Genomic DNA, 15,788 nt, shown 5'->3' on the forward strand with positions numbered 1-15,788 from the left:
ATCAGAAACAATATCCCTGGGAACACCATGAACCTTAACAATCTCCTTTACAAACGCCTTAGAGAGTGTCTTGGCGCAGGGCAACTTAATTAATGGAACCAAATGACACAACTTACTAAAACGGTCCAGGACCACCCAGATGACAGTAAAACCCTCGGACACAGGCAGATCAGTAATAAAATCCATTGTGAGATGCGTCGAAGGCGCACTAAGAACCTCCAGAGGGCAAAGCAACGCCGCAGCAGGAGTATGTGAAGCCTTTGACCTAGCACACACAGTACATTGACGCACCCACTTGATGACTTCTTTCTGCCATCCAGGCCACCAAAAACTGCGACTGATAAGTCTCTTACGTCTCAGAAATTCCTGTTTATCTGCCAACAGAAACTCATGACACTCCACAAACAAATCTCTCATAAAGGTTCTAGGCACGAACAACCTCCCATGGGGAGTGTTAGATGGAGCATCATCTTGAGCTTTCAGAATCCCATTCTTCAAAACGGAGTCCAATGCCGCCACCACAACTCCTTTCTGTAAAATGCTCTCCTCCTCCTCGGCACCGACTGTAGGAGAGAAACTGCGAGATAAAGGATTGGCTTTAACATTCTTAGTACCAGGGATATAGGTAACAGAAAAATGAAACCGAGAAAAAAAAAAGTGCCCACCTAGCTTGACGGGCATTCAAGCGCTTGGCAGCATCCAGATAGATCAAATTCTTATGATCTGTGAAAACCTGAATAGGAAATCTAGCGCCTTCCAAAAAATGATGCCAATGTGCAAACGCGAGTTTAATAGCCAGCAACTCCCAATTTCCAACATCATAATTCAGTTCGGTTTCCGAAATTTTTTTTGAAAAGGCACAAGGATGTACTCCATCCTTGTTCTCCTGAGACAAAACTGCTCCGACCCCCACCGATGAGGGCTTGGTCTCATCAGGCTGCATAAGGATAGGGGCAGAACTGAACCTCTCTTTGAGATACTTAAACACTTCAATGGCCTCAGTAGTCCACTGGACCGTATTCGCACCTTTCCTGGTGAGATCAGTTAGAGGCTTAACAATTACAGAAAAATTCTTAATGAATTTCCTGTAATAATTGGCAAAACCCAAAAATCTCTGTATAGATTTCAAACCAATAGGCCTAGGCCATTCCTGCACAACCTGAACCTTCACCGGGTCCATCTCAAAGCCCTCGCTGGAGACAATGTAGCCTAAAAAACTAATTTTCTGCACAGCGAACTCACATTTCTCCAGCTTAGCAAAGAGTGAATTATCACTCAATAACTGCAAAACTTCACGTACACTCCGTGGGACTCCAGATCTGGCGAATAAATCAAAATGTCATCTAAATACGCAACCACATTCTTACCAGTCAAAGGTCTCAGGATGTCATTAATAAGGTTCTGAAAAAATGTAGGTGCATTGGTAAGACCAAAAGGCATCACCAGATTCTCAAAATGACCTACTGGAGTGTTAAAAGCAGTTTTCCATTCATCACTCTCCTTCACTCGTAACAAATTCTATGCCCCCCGGAGATCAATCTTAGAGAACCACTTGGCCCCCCACTAACTGGTTAAACAAGTCAGGAATTAACGGCAATGGGTAGGAATTGTGTTACGGATCCGGGTGGTGGAACCTCTGTGCAACGGTGCAACGAGGGACCAGAGGGGCGTAACTAGGTATCAACTCGGACTGACCAAGGTCGTACGGCGGCTCAATCGACTCCGTGACCAGGGAAGGACCGAGCAGAGGGACCAGGTGCTACTTTGGGCCAGACCTTGTATGAGAGCAGGTGACTCCCACGGGTCAGAAGGCAGGGACTGACTGGTACAGCAGATGAGCACGGCAGGCAGGCTGACGGGTGATCCGGGTAGACGGACTGGCAGACACGGCAGGAAACAAGCAGGAGCCTCCAGGTAGGCTGGCTGGTAGGCACGGCAGGTAACAGGCAGGAGCCTTCAGGTAGGCTGACTGGTAGGCACGGCAGGTAACAGGCAGGTGCTTCCAGGTAAGTAGGCGGGCAGGGCCCATAGACAGACTGGCGGACTGGACTGTAGACAGACTGTCGGGCTGGAGAGTAGACAACCTGGCGGACTAGACTAGTAGTCAGGCTGGCAGACTGGACTAGTAGTCAGGCTGGCGGACTGGACTTGTAGTCAGGCTGGCGGATTGGACTTGTAGTCAGGCTGGCGGACTGGACTGATAGGCTGGCGGACAGGACTGGTAGTCAGGCTCGTGGACTGGTAGTCAGGCTGGTGGACTGGACTGGTAGTCAGGCTGGTGGACTGGACTGGTAGTCAGGCTGGCGGACTGGACTTGTAGTCAGGCTTGCAGGCTGGACCGGCCATTGGACGGAGACTACTTAGGACGGCGCGCGCACCTTTAAGAGGGAGGGAGCGCGCGCGTGCACTAAGCACAGTACCCAAGAGGCTGCGCGCGCCGGCAGCAGCAGAAGCAGGAGCGCCAGAGGACGCCGGGCGGGGAGCGCGGCGGTAAGAGGGACGGCGTCTCTGCCTGTCAGGGGGCAGAGACGCCGATACCACAGTACCCCCCCTTTACGTCACCTCTTTTTTAGGCCTAAAAGAAATTTTTTAAGGAGAAGCGGGGCGTGTATGTTCTCCCTGGGTTCCCAAGTTCTCTCCTCTGGGCCAAACCCCTTCCAATCCACCAGAAAAAAGGTTTTTCCTCTTACCCTCTTGGTGGCTAGAATGTTCTCTACCTCATAGACGTCCTCAGCGGAGACGGGAGCTAGGGAGGTACCTGGATTGTCGGAAAAAGAATTAAGCACGACAGGTTTGAGGAGAGATACATGGAAGGAGTTGGGAATCCGTAAGGTGGCCGGGAGTTTTAACTTGTAGGCTACGGGGTTGATTTGCTTGAGGACTTCAAATGGACTGATGAACCGAGGACCCAACTTATAGGAGGGTATTTTGAGACGAACATGTTTGGAGGAAAGCCAAACCTTGTCTCCCGGGCGGAATTGAGGCGGATCCAGACGTCTCTTATCAGCATGTCTCTTCATCCGCTCGGAGGATTGAAGTAGTGCGGATCTAGTGTCCTCCCAAATAGTGGAAAATTCGCTGACCAGAGACTCCGTGACAGGGTTGTCCACTGAAGCGGAAACGAGAAACGGAATCCGGGGACCACGAACAATGGTGACTTGGAAGAAGATTCGCTCTCATGGTTGTTATAGGAGAACTCGGCCCATGGTAGGAGCTCTACCCAATCGGTATGGTGAGCATTGACGAAGTGCTGGAGGAAGCTGGTAAGGATCTGGTTGATACGTTCCACTTGGCCATTGGACTGTGTATGGTAAGCAGAGGAGAAATCCAGGGTGACATCCAGCAGCTTACACGTAGCTCTCCAGAAGCGCGAAGTGAACTTGACCCCCCGATCAGACACAATGTGGAGGGGTAGGGCGTGGAGACGAAAGATGTGGTGGATGAAGTCCTTAGCCAGCACAGATGCAGATGGGAGACTAGGCAGAGGGATGAAGTGAGCCATTTTAGAAAAGCGGTCAGCGACCACCCAAATGACCGTACAACAGGCAGAAACAGGGAGATCAGTAATAAAGTCCATAGCAATGTGTTGCCACGGGGCAGCAGGTACGGGAAGAGGCAGGAGACGGCCGGCTGGAAGATGTCTAGGAACCTTGTTGCGGTCACAAGACGAACAGGCCGTGACGAAGTCTACCACATCCTGGCGCAGGGTAGGCCACCAGTAATGTCGGGTAATGAGCAGGAAGGTCTTCTGGCCAGCATGACCGGCTAGTTTGGATGAATGACCCCAGTGAAGGACCTTCTTACGATCCTGAACCACTACAAACGTCTTACTGGGTGGGAGACGAGACAGGTCCAAGGGAGCCACATTCATCACTTTGGAGGGATCGATGATATTCATAGGCTCCTCCTCTTGATCGGAAGACAGGAAGGATCGGGACAAGGCGTCGGCTTTAACGTTCTTGTCCGCCAGGCAGTAATGTAGGGTAAAGTTGAAGCGGGCAAAGAACAAAGACCACCGGGCCTGACACGGATTGAGTCTTTGGGCATTCTGCAGATATGCCAGGTTTCTGTGGTCAGTATAGATGACCACCGGGTGCAAAGCCCCCTCGAGCAGGTAACGCCACTCCTCCAGTGCCAATTTGATGGCTAGCAGTTCTCGATCTCCTATGGAGTAGTTGCGCTCAGACGAGGAGAAGAGCTTGGAGAAGAAGCCGCAGGTTACCATTCTCCCAGATGGAGATTTCTGGGTGAGCACCGCTCCGGCTCCGGAAGAGGAAGCATCAACCTCCAGAAAGAACTGTTTGTTGCTATCCGGACGGTGCAACACTGGGACAGAAGAGAAGGCTCGTTTTAAGGAGAGGAAGGCCTCCTCCGCTTCGGATGGCCATTCCTTAGGATTTGCTCCCTTTCGGGTGAGCGCAGAGATGGGAGCAGTCCGGGAAGAAAAATGTGGGATGAAGACACGATAATAGTTGGCGAAGCCAAGGAATCGCTGAATCGCCTTCAACCCCTCCGGACGGGGCCACTTTAAGACGGCAGAGACCTTCTCGGGGTCCATCTGTAGACCAGTCTTAGAGATAATGTAGCCCAAAAACGGACGAGAGGTCTGTTCGAAGAGGCATTTCTCAAATTTTGCATATAGGTGATTCTGCCTCAGCCTAAGCAGGACCTGACGAACATCCCTCCAGTGTGTGGGAAGATCCAGAGAGAAGACCAAGATGTCATCCAGGTACACCACCACGCAAGAATATAAGAGGTCACGGAAGATGTCGTTATCTAATTCTTGGAAAAAGTCTGGAGCATTACAGAGACCGAAGGTCATCACACGGTATTCATAGTGGCCGTCCCGGGTATTGAATGCCGTCTTCCACTCGTCTCCTTGGCGGATCCGGACCAAGTTATACGCCCCACGAAGATCGAGCTTGGAGAAGATCTTCGCACCTTTAAGGCGGTCGAACAGCTCTGAGATGAGCGGCAGGGGGTATTTGTTTTTTACAGTAATCTGGTTGAGTCCTCTATAATCGATACAGGGGTGTAGTGAACCGTCTTTCTTTTTTACGAAGAAGAATCCGGCTCCAGCCGGGGAGGTAGATTTCCGGATGAATCCCCTAGCCAGATTTTCTTCGATGTACTCCGACATGCCCCGGGTCTCGGCCAATGGCAAGGGGTAAATACGCCCACGGGGTGGAGTGGCACCGGGAACCAGGTCGATGGGGCAATCATATGGCCTATGAGGTGGCAGTGTCTCTGCTTCCTTCTTGTCGAAGACATCCGCATAGGACCAGTAAGGTGCCGGTAGACCAGGTAAATTAGCCGGAGTAGACGGGGGTAGAACGGGCGAACCGGGACCAGGCAGGTCCCGTGGCAATCCTGCCCCCAAAGGAGCACCTTACTGGATTGCCAATTCAGAACTGGTTCATGTCTCTGTAGCCAGGGTAGACCAAGCAAAAGAGAGTGAGAGAGTCTGGAAAGCACATGGAAGGAGATCCTCTCTGAGTGCAGCATTCCCACCTGAAGGGTTACAGGCTCGGTGACGAGCACGATGGTCACTGGAAGGAGTCTTCTATCCACAGAAACGAATGCCAATGGTTCAGCCAGAGGTTTGGTAGGAATCTGATACTTCTCTACAAGGGACTGGGATATGAGATTCCCAGCGGCTCCGGAATCCAGATGTGTGGTTTCAAAGAAGCGGTTTTCTCCACAGGAAATAGAGATGGATAAAGTCAGGAACGGAGAGGATTTAATTTTGCCTAGGACGACCTCTCTGAGCGGTCCTAGACACTGGAGTTTCCTGGCTTCACCGGGCAGGAACGGATCAGGTACTCCTTACTACCACAGTAGTCCCCTCGACTCGGCGTGTCTCTTGGCGACATTTTACCATCTTGGTCTGGTCGATCTGCATAGGTTCGGGGGAGCATGTCTGGGGAGTTGCTGGTTGGGCAGCCGGTTTCTGGAAAACAGGAGCAAGATGAGGAAATCTTCTCTCCCGGGTAGTCTCCTTAACACGTTCTAGGAAATGGATGTCAATCCGGTTAACTAGTGACACCAGGTCATCCAGGGTGGTAGGAATGTCCCGGCCGGCTAACTCGTCCTTAATCCGACCGGAAAGACCCTCCCAGAAGGTGGACACCAGGGCCTCGTTGTCCCAGGCAAGCTCAGAAGCGAGGGTACGGAACCGTATGGCATACTGGCCCACGATGAGACTCCCTTGGCGGAGACGGAGCAATGAGAAGGCAGTAGAAATCCTTCGCCGGGGTCATCGAAGACCCTCCAGAAGGCAATGAGGAAAGCCGGAAGATCGGACACCAGGGAATCCCCTCTCTCCCATAGAGGGTTTAGCCATGCCAATGCTTCCCCGGTGAGGTGAGACATGATGAACGCCACCTTGGCCCGGTCGGAGGGAAACTGATGTGCCAGAAGTCCAAAGTGCAGCGTGCACTGGTTCAGAAAACACCGACATAAGACGGGGTCACCTCCAAAACGAGGAGGCGGACAAAGCCGGGGTCCAAGGCTGGATGCCGTGGTATTGGTAGGCAGCGGCGCTGCAGGAGCGGGTGTTGCTCGACTCGAGGCGGACACTGGTGGGACAGACAGCGTGTCCAGGCGAGAGTTGACAGACCGCAGGTAGGTCAGGATGGTTTCCTGTTGGGATCTCTGACGAGAAACCTCCTGATACAGGTCAGCAAGCGAAGGGGCCTGGGGGCCACCAGGTTCCATGGCCCGTGCAAACTGTTACGGATCCGGGTGGTGGAACCTCTGTACTGCGGTGCAAGGAGGGACCAGAGGGGCGTAACTATTATCAACTCAGACTGACCAAGGTCGTACAGCGGCTCAATCGACTCCGTGACCAGGGAAGGACCGAGCAGAGGGTCCAGGTGCTGCTCTGGGCCAGACCTTGTATGAGAGCAGGTGACTCCCACGGGTCAGAAGGCAGGGACTGACCGGTACAGCAGATGAGCATGGCAGGCAGGCTGACGGGTGATCCGGGTAGACGGACTGGCAGACACGGCAGGAAACAAGCAGGAGCCTCCAGGTAGGCTGGCTGGTAGGCACAGCAGGTAACAGGCAGGAGCCTCCAGGTAGGCTGACTGGTAGGCACGGCAGGTAACAGGCAGGTGTGTCCAGGTAAGCAGGTGGGCAGGGCCCATAGACAGACTGGCGGACTGGACTGTAGACAGACTGTCGGGCAGGAGAGTAGACAAGCTGGCGGACTGGACTAGTAGTCAGGCTGGCGGACTGGACTAGTAGTCAGGCTGGCGGACTGGACTTGTAGTCAGGCTGGCGGACAGGACTGGTAGTCAGGCTGGCGGACTGGACGTGTAGTCAGGCTGGCGGGCTGGACTTGTAGTCAGGCTGGCGGGCTGGACTAGTAGTCAGGCTAGCAGCGGGACCTGAGGGCTGAAGCAGAGTTTAACACACAAAGCTACAACCTTGCAGGGGCACCTCCATTTTGGAGGAGGTGCCTTTTATATGAGAGGTCCTCCGGCCATTGGACGGAGACTCCTTAGGACGGCGCGCGCGGCCCCTTTAAGAGGGAGGGAGCGTGCGCGCGCCCTAAGCACAGTGCCCAGGAAGCTGCGCGCGCCGGCAGCAGCAGAAGCACGAGCGCCGGAGGACGCCGGGCGGGGAGCGCGGCGGTAGGAGGGACGGCCCCCTGACAGGCAGAGACGCCGATACTACAAATTGAGTACGGTAATCTTATTAATTTCACGAAAATCCAGACATGGACGTAAACCCCCTTCCTTTTTTTAAACAAAGAAAAATCCAACTGCCACAGGCGACTTAGAAGGTGTAATGTGACCAAGCAGCCAGGCTAGTCTGTATGTACTCCTCCAAGGCCTTTCTTTCAGGGATAGTCAGATTAAACCAGCGACTCTTGGGAAGAGTAGCTCCCGGAACAAACTCAATGGCGCAATCATAATCCCTATGAGGAGGTAAAACTTGTGACTCCTCCTCCGAAAAAACCCTCCAAAAATCTGGAATAGGTACAGGTAATTCCCCCTTTTCCACAGCTGCAATGCGACCATTACAATATTTATCATAGCACTTCGGACTCCAAGACTTTATCATATTTGTAGACCAGTCCAGCAAAGGATTGTGCAGTTTTAATCAAGACAATCCTAGAACGACCGGAGAGGGTAAATTATTTAATATAACCAAGTCCAAAATTTCTTGGTGAAGTCCATTGATAGTGAGGGTAAATGCAGCAACCTTGTGAGTAATACATTTAAAGGGAGTGTTATCAATTGCAATCACAGAAATAGGTGATGACAAAGTTTTGGATTTCAATTTAAGGTTTTCAAAAAACCCTTAATGTGATTGATAAAGTGTTGAACCACAATCCACAAATACCTGAAATCCAATCAAATCACCCTGCAGAGTAGTACTCCCAGAAAGAAATACTCCTGCAGAGCGTAAACAAGCTATACGGGCGTACCTGACCTTTTTTTTTTCTTTACTTAAACGAAGCTCACAAAACGTAATCAAATGGTCAGCTCTACCACAATAAAGACACAATCCCTCGCGAACCTCCGGTCTCTTTCCTGAGAGTGGAGCGACATCGCCTCAACCTCCATCGGTTCTCCGCCATCTGAGCAGATTTTCTGGGGACTAGGACCTGGCATTACAGGAGTCTTTACCTCATTCTGCCTAGATCTCAGCCTCCTATCCACAGGAACAGCTAATTGCATGGCATCCTGCAGAGTCTCAGGTGTGGGGAATGCAATTAGCAAATCCTTAACCATTTCACTCAGACCAGCAAGAAATAGACATTTCAGAGTAGGATCATTCCATTTGACTTCTGAAGCCCATCTCCTAAAATGTGTGCAATAATTTTCAACATCACCTGACCCCTGATTCAAGCGCCTGAGTTCTGCCTCCGCAGATGAGATTTGATCAGGATCGTCATATAATAGACCCATAGTAGAAAAAAATTCTTCTACCGACCTTAAGCATGGATCATTAGGTTGGAGAGAAAAGGCCCAGCCTTGTGGTTCATTGCACAAAAGTGACATAATAAAACCAATGCTCTGTGATTCATTCCCAGAGGACCTTGGTCTCAAGCAAAAATATAACAAACAAGCATTTTTAAAGGAAAAAAAATCTTGCTGTTTACCATAAAAAACATCAGGCAGTCCTACCTTGGGTTCCACAAAATGCCCTCCAGAACAGCTACTCACGTGTTGCTGGAGCTTGGTCACCTCCAGAGACAATCCCTGCAAGCGTTGAGCCAAATCCTGGAAGGAAGCCATACTGATCCCCGAATTTCTTTCCTTTTAGTTTTTTTTTTTTGGGCTGGACTCACTGTTATGATCTGCAACAAGTACTAAGGAAAGAAAGGGGAAAGCTATCCCTACAGTAAGACTAAGCTGAATCCCTACGATGTAGCGGGCTGCCTGTTCCTTGCAAACAGACCCACATTAGTCCTCGGCTAGTCTGAACGAAGACCTATAGCATAAAGGAAGGGGTCCCTAAAAGAACTAAGGACTGGAACAAAAATGGGACACCTCCTGAACAGAGAAGGTTGTTGCACAACACAAATAGATAAACAGACAAAAAGGTACTAGAGGTCCCAGAAGGACCAAGCAAACTGACTGAGATAGGCACAGAAGCACCTGGCTAGCAAAACAGTCAAACAACACTGAAGTCCAGCACAGCCAAAAGGGCGGAGCTGGAATATATAGGCAGATGGTCACGTGACCACAAAACACAAGATGGAAAAAACAAACAGGAGGGTTCTAACAGTTATACAGTTCAACTACCTTTTCCCGTAGATCCGTTGAGAATTCTTTTGCTTTCCCCATTACTCACAATCCAGAAATGTCAGTGCCTGGATGAAAGATGCAAGAGTCTGTCTGGATCCCAGAAACTCACTCAGCTGTTATGAGCACACACTGATTACAAGCAAACAGGTCACAGATGAGGATGTTACCTTTAGTAGCCATTCAAACCCATTTGTGTCAAATTCTGTGCATGTTATCAGGCCAAAATCACCAGGGTATGTAAACTTTTGATCAGGGTCATTTGGATGTTTTTGTTGTCATTAAGATTTAAAAAGAGAAAACACCGTAGTTTGACAATAAATGGCTTCACCCAACCAATAACTATGAGTGGAGAATTTTTTTTTTGTTATCATTCATATTCTCTGAAACAAGGTCAAGAAAGGAAATATTCTGCCAGCTATGTAAACTTTTGCGCACAACTGATAAAAAATATATATATATATATATATATATATATATATATATATACACTGCTCAAAAAAAATAAATAAATAAAGGGAACACTTAAACAATGGAATATAACTCCAAGTGAGCTTCTGTGAAATCAAACTGTCCACTTAGGAAGCAACACTGATTGACAATCAATTTCACATGCTGTTGTGCAAATGGAATAGACAATAATGGAAATTATTGGCAATTATCAAGACACCCTCAATAAAGGAGTGGCTCTGCAGGTGGGGACTACAGACCACATCTCAGTATCAATGCTTTCTGGCTGATGTTTTGGTCGCTTTTGAATCTTGTTTGTGCGTTCACTCTCGTGGTAGCATGAGAAGGACTCTACAACCCACAGAAGTTACTCGGGTAGTGCAGTTCATCCAGGATGGCACATCAATGTGAGCTGTGGCAAGAAGGTTTGCTGTGTTTGTCAGCGTAGTGTCCAGAGGCTGGAGGCGCTACCAGGAGACGGACCAGTACACCAGGAGACGTGGAGGGGGCAGTAGGAGGGCAACAATCCAGCAGCAGGACCGCTACCTCCGCCTTTGTGCAAGGAGGAACAGGAGGAGCACTGCCAGAGCCCTGCAAAATGACCTCCAGCAGGCCACAAATGTGCATGTGTCTGCACAAACGGTTAGAAACCGACTCCATGAGGGTGGTATGAGGGCCCGACGTCCACAGATGGGGGTTGTGCTCACAGCCCAACACCGTGCAGGACACTTGGCATTTGCCACAGAACACCAGAATTGGCAAAGTCGCCACTGGCGCCCTGTGCTCTTCACAGATGAAAGCAGGTTCACACTGAGCACATGTGACAGACGTGACAGAATCTGGAGACGCCGTGGAGAGCGATCTGCTGCCTGCAACATCCTTCAGCAAGACCGGTTTGGCAGTGGGTCAGTAATGGTGTGGGGTGGCATTTCTTTGGAGGGCCGCACAACCCTCCATGTGCTCGCCAGAGGTAGCCTGACTGCCATTAGGTACCGAGATGAGATCCTCAGACCCCTTGTGAGACCATAGGCTGGTGCAGTTGGCCCTGGGTTCCTCCTAATGCAGGATAATGCCAGACCTCATGTGGCTGGAGTGTGTCAGCAGTTCCTGCAAGATGAAGGCATTGAAGCTATGGACTGGCCCGCCCGTTCCCCAGACCTGAATCCGATTGAGTACATCTGGGACATCATGTCTTGCTCCATCCACCAATGTCACGTTGCACCACAAACTGTCCAGGAGTTGGCGGATGCTTTAGTCCAGGTCTGGGAGGAGATCCCACAGGAGACCATCCGCAACCTCATCAGGAGCATGCCCAGGCATTGTAGGGAGGTCATACAGGCATGTGGAGGCCACACACAATACTGATCCTCATTTTGACTTGTTTTAAGGACTTTACATCAAAGTCAGATCAGCCTGTCGTGTGTTTTTCCACTTTAATTTTGGGGGTGACTCCAAATCCAGGCCTCCATTGGTTAATAAATTTGATTTCCATTGATGATTTTTGTGTGATTTTATTGTCAGCACATTCAACTTTGTACAGAACAAAGTATTCAATGAGAATATTTCATTCATTCAGATCTAGGATGTGTTATTTTAGTGTTCCCTTTATTTTTTTGAGCAGTGTATATACACACAGTGGGGAAAATAAAGTATTTGATACACTGCTGATTTAGCAAGTTTTCCCACCTACAAAGAATCGAGAGGTCAGTAATTTTTACCGTAGGTACACTTCAACCGTGAGAGACAGAATCTAAAAATAAAAGAACAGAAAATCACATTGTATGACTTTTAAATAATTAAATTGCATTTTATTGCATGATATAAGTGTTTGATCACCTACCAGCAAGAATTCTGGCTCTCACATACCTGTTAATTTTTCTTTAAGAAGCTCTCCTACTCTGCACTCATTACCTGTATTTATTGCACTTGTTTGCTCGTTACCTGTATAAAAGACACCTGTCCACACACTCAATCAATCACACTCAAACCTCTCCACCATGGCCAAGACCAAAGAGCTATCTAAGGACACCAGGGACAAAATTGTAGGCCTGCATATCTAGGTGAGAAGGCAAAATTATTAGAGAATGGAAGAAACACAACAGCCAGGATCATATTCCTCGCCAATCGCTACACCGATGCCTCTTCCCTGTGCCAGTCATTGCATTGGTTGCCCATCCAATATAGAGCTCAATTTAACCTTATCACGCTTACCCTCAAAGCGCTCAATGCTTCAGTACCCCCCTACATCGCCTCCCTTGTCTCAGTCTACCACCCTATACGTGCCCTCCATTCTGCCAATGACTTAAAACTAAAATCCTCCATAATCCGAACTTCCCACTCCCGTCTCCAAGATTTATCGCGTGCTGCGACAATTCTTTGGAATGCACTATCCAGGACAGTTCGATTAATTCCCAATACCCACAGTTTCAAGCGGACCCTAAAAACCCATTTCTTTAGACTGGCATATCGCCTCCTCACACTATCTGTCCGTCCCAGTTTTCCCCAATATTAAAATCTTCTTCAATTTCAGATTCATACCAGCCATGCACTTAATAGCCTCGGTCAGGACTGCACACATACTGGCTGGCGACCAGTCCATGTATTATTTATCCTATTTAGTACATCAAGGCTGCATTATACAATATATGTACTTTCTACCTTTTGTGTCTCCCCCATTTCCTCATAGACTGTAAGCTTGCGAGCAGGGCCCTCACTCCTTTCGATATGAGATATGCTTATTCTGTATTGTCTGTATAAGTCCCCCCTAAAATTTGTAAAGTGCTGCGGAATATGTTGGCGCTATAAAAATAAAAATCATTATTATTATTATTATTATTATTAACACAAGATGACTGTCAATCTTCCTCGATCTGGGGCTCCATGCAAGATCCTGCCTCGTGGGGTAAGGATGATTCTGAGAAAGGTCAGGAATCAGCCCAGAACTACACGGAAGGACCTGGTCAATGACCTGGAAAAAGCTGGGACCAGAGTCTCAAACATCACCATTAGTTACACACTACGCCGTCATGGATTAAAATCCTGCAGGGCGCGCAAGGTCCCCCTGCTCATGCCAGCACATGTCCAGGCCCGTTTGAAGTTCACCAATGACCATCTGGATTATCTAGAGGAGGCATGGGAGAAGGTCATGTGGTCAGATGAGACCAAAATAGAACTTTTTGGTAGCAACTCCTGACATTGAAACCTGACAGATTTGGAGAAGATCTGTATGGAGGAGAGGGCCAATACCCCTGCTGCAGTGGGTGGAAACTTGGTCAACAACTACAGGAAACGTCTCACCTCTGTAATTGCAAACAAAGGTTTCTGTACCAAATATTACGTTCTGTTTTTCTATTGTATCAAATACTTATTTCATGCAATAGAATACAATTGTATGATTTTTAAATAATTAAACGTGATTTTCTGGTTTTTATTTTTAGATTCTGTCTCTCACAGGTGAAGTGTGCCTAAAAGTTACAGACCTTTCCATTCTTTGTAGGTAGGAAAACTTGGAAAATCTGCAGTGTATCAAATACTTATTTCTCCCAATGTATATATTTATTTTATTTTTTTGCACTGAAAAAAAAGTCTACATTTTAATGTATTCGAAGTGTTCACTTTTATTACCTTAAACTATACATATTTGTACATGGTCTTGGGCATTTGGGTTTGTTCAAGGACAACATCTGCAAGGAGTTTGTATGTTCTCCCCATGTTTTTGTGGGTTTCCTCTGGGTTTTCCAGTTTCCTCCCACACTCCAAAGACATACTGATATGGAATTTAGATTGTGATCCCCAATGGGGACAGTACTGATAATGTCTGTAAAGAGCTGTGGAATTAATGGCGCTATACAAGTGAGTAAAATAAATAATTTTCTTCCAGGAGCCGCACTTTTAGTACAGCGTTTGAGCACCTTTCTAACACTATTTACCTGCAGATTAACCTTATATTATTTGGAGACTTGATGGATGAACACTCTGTAGCAAGATCGATCTAGTGCAAGCTTAGGTTGGTCCACCAGGGTCTTCTCCACCGTTATCTTGATTGTATCAAGTCATCGGGTTGCTGGTTTCCTCTTTGCCTTGTTCCTTCTATTCTTCTAACCATGATGTTCTTCTCCAGTGATTGCTCTCGTCGTATGATGTGTCCAAAATAGGCAAGTCAAGTCGTAGCTTGGTGATCCTTGCTTTGAGTGACATGTCTGGCTTGATTTGTTCCAAAATTGAGTTGTTTCTCCTGGTCATCCATGGTATTGATCCATCCTTCTCCAGCACCACATTTCTAAGGCGTTGATTGATCTTCTGTCTTGTTTCTTTATCGTCCAGGTTTTGCATCGATATATTACTACAGAAAAAAACAGACTATGTCTTCGCCGCCAGTGAAATGTTCCTCAATATGAAGACCTTGTCCAGTGACTTCATTGTTGATTTGCCCATAGCTATTATCCTATTGACTTCTGGTGTCATCGCTGCTTCTTGAGTGATCATTGATCCGAATAGGTTGAAGTCCTTTACAACTTCCAGTTCATTGCTGTTCATCTCAAATGTGTCTCAGTCATACCTGGCAGTAATCTATATCTCTGTCTTCTTTGTATTGAGTAGCAGTTCCATGTTCGAGCTTTCCATCTTGACAGTCCGTAATAAATTCTTCATTCCATCTATGCTTGTTGCTATCAATATTGTATCGTCTGCGGATTTAAGATTATTGATGATTCATCCAGCAATTTTGATTTCTTCTTCTTTTTCTGCAATTTCAGCCTTCCTGAAAATAGCTTCTGCATACAAATTGAAGAGAAATGGTGACAGGATGCAGTCTTGTCTGACACCTCGCTCTACTTTAACCATGCCGTGCTGCCGTGTTCCATTCGGACTGTTGCTTCTTGGTTAATGTAAAGGTTCCTAAAGAGGCTGATCAGATGGTTTGGCACACCCAAATCCTTCATGGTATTCCAAAGATTCTGGTGATCAACACAATCGAAGGCCTATCTGCAGGTAAATAGTAATTATCCAATGTGGCAGATTTACTTTCAGCTTTAACTCATTTATCTATAATTGGCCAGCTCACCTCAATGAATGAGATCCACTTCTATAGTCTTGTTTACCAAACTTCTGAGTGGCATATCCTTTTTGTTTTACAAGGTCCATCCATGTTGGGTAATCTGGATCTAGACACTTGTAGTTATTCCAGGATTCTGTCAAGTGGGGGAATAGACCACTCCACATAGCTAGAATGAAGCAGAAGCAATAATCAATATACTTATCAGCAGCAATTAGACAATTGGTAAGATTATATTTTGGGAAAGACAGAAAAAATAAGTAGAACAAAAGATGAAAAATTGGTTGAATACTTATGCCTGGCAGCAGCTTTACATGACTATTCCTAATGCAGTCTTGTCAAATTAATTGTCTCACAGTTTAGTTGCAAGAACCGTGGTTGGCAGATAGCTGATTCCTGATGACTGCATCAATAACACTATGTTATCCATAAATCCTTTTGTCAGTGTATATTGGTAGTTGAGGTAAAGACTGCACATTATGTAACGTGAAGTAGTCAGGAAACATATTATTAATTGGTGGGAC

The 15,788-nt window shown here is 47.6% G+C and overlaps 1 protein-coding gene across 1 annotated transcript in view; it reads right to left on the minus strand.

Moving 5' to 3' along the window:
- Positions 1-15,788, minus strand: part of ARSK (arylsulfatase family member K) — a 215,035-nt gene that overhangs the window by 181,100 nt on the left and 18,147 nt on the right. Inside the window, exon 3 of the mRNA XM_073678306.1 lies at positions 15,274-15,433. Coding sequence (XP_073534407.1) covers positions 15,274-15,433 — 160 coding nt within the window. The remainder of the gene's footprint in view (positions 1-15,273; positions 15,434-15,788) is intronic.

Source organism: Phyllobates terribilis, unplaced genomic scaffold (genome assembly GCF_046119375.1).
Source record: "Phyllobates terribilis strain yellow unplaced genomic scaffold, ASM4611937v1 Scaffold_1__5_contigs__length_1240528914, whole genome shotgun sequence".
Taxonomy (NCBI): Eukaryota; Metazoa; Chordata; class Amphibia; order Anura; family Dendrobatidae; genus Phyllobates; species Phyllobates terribilis.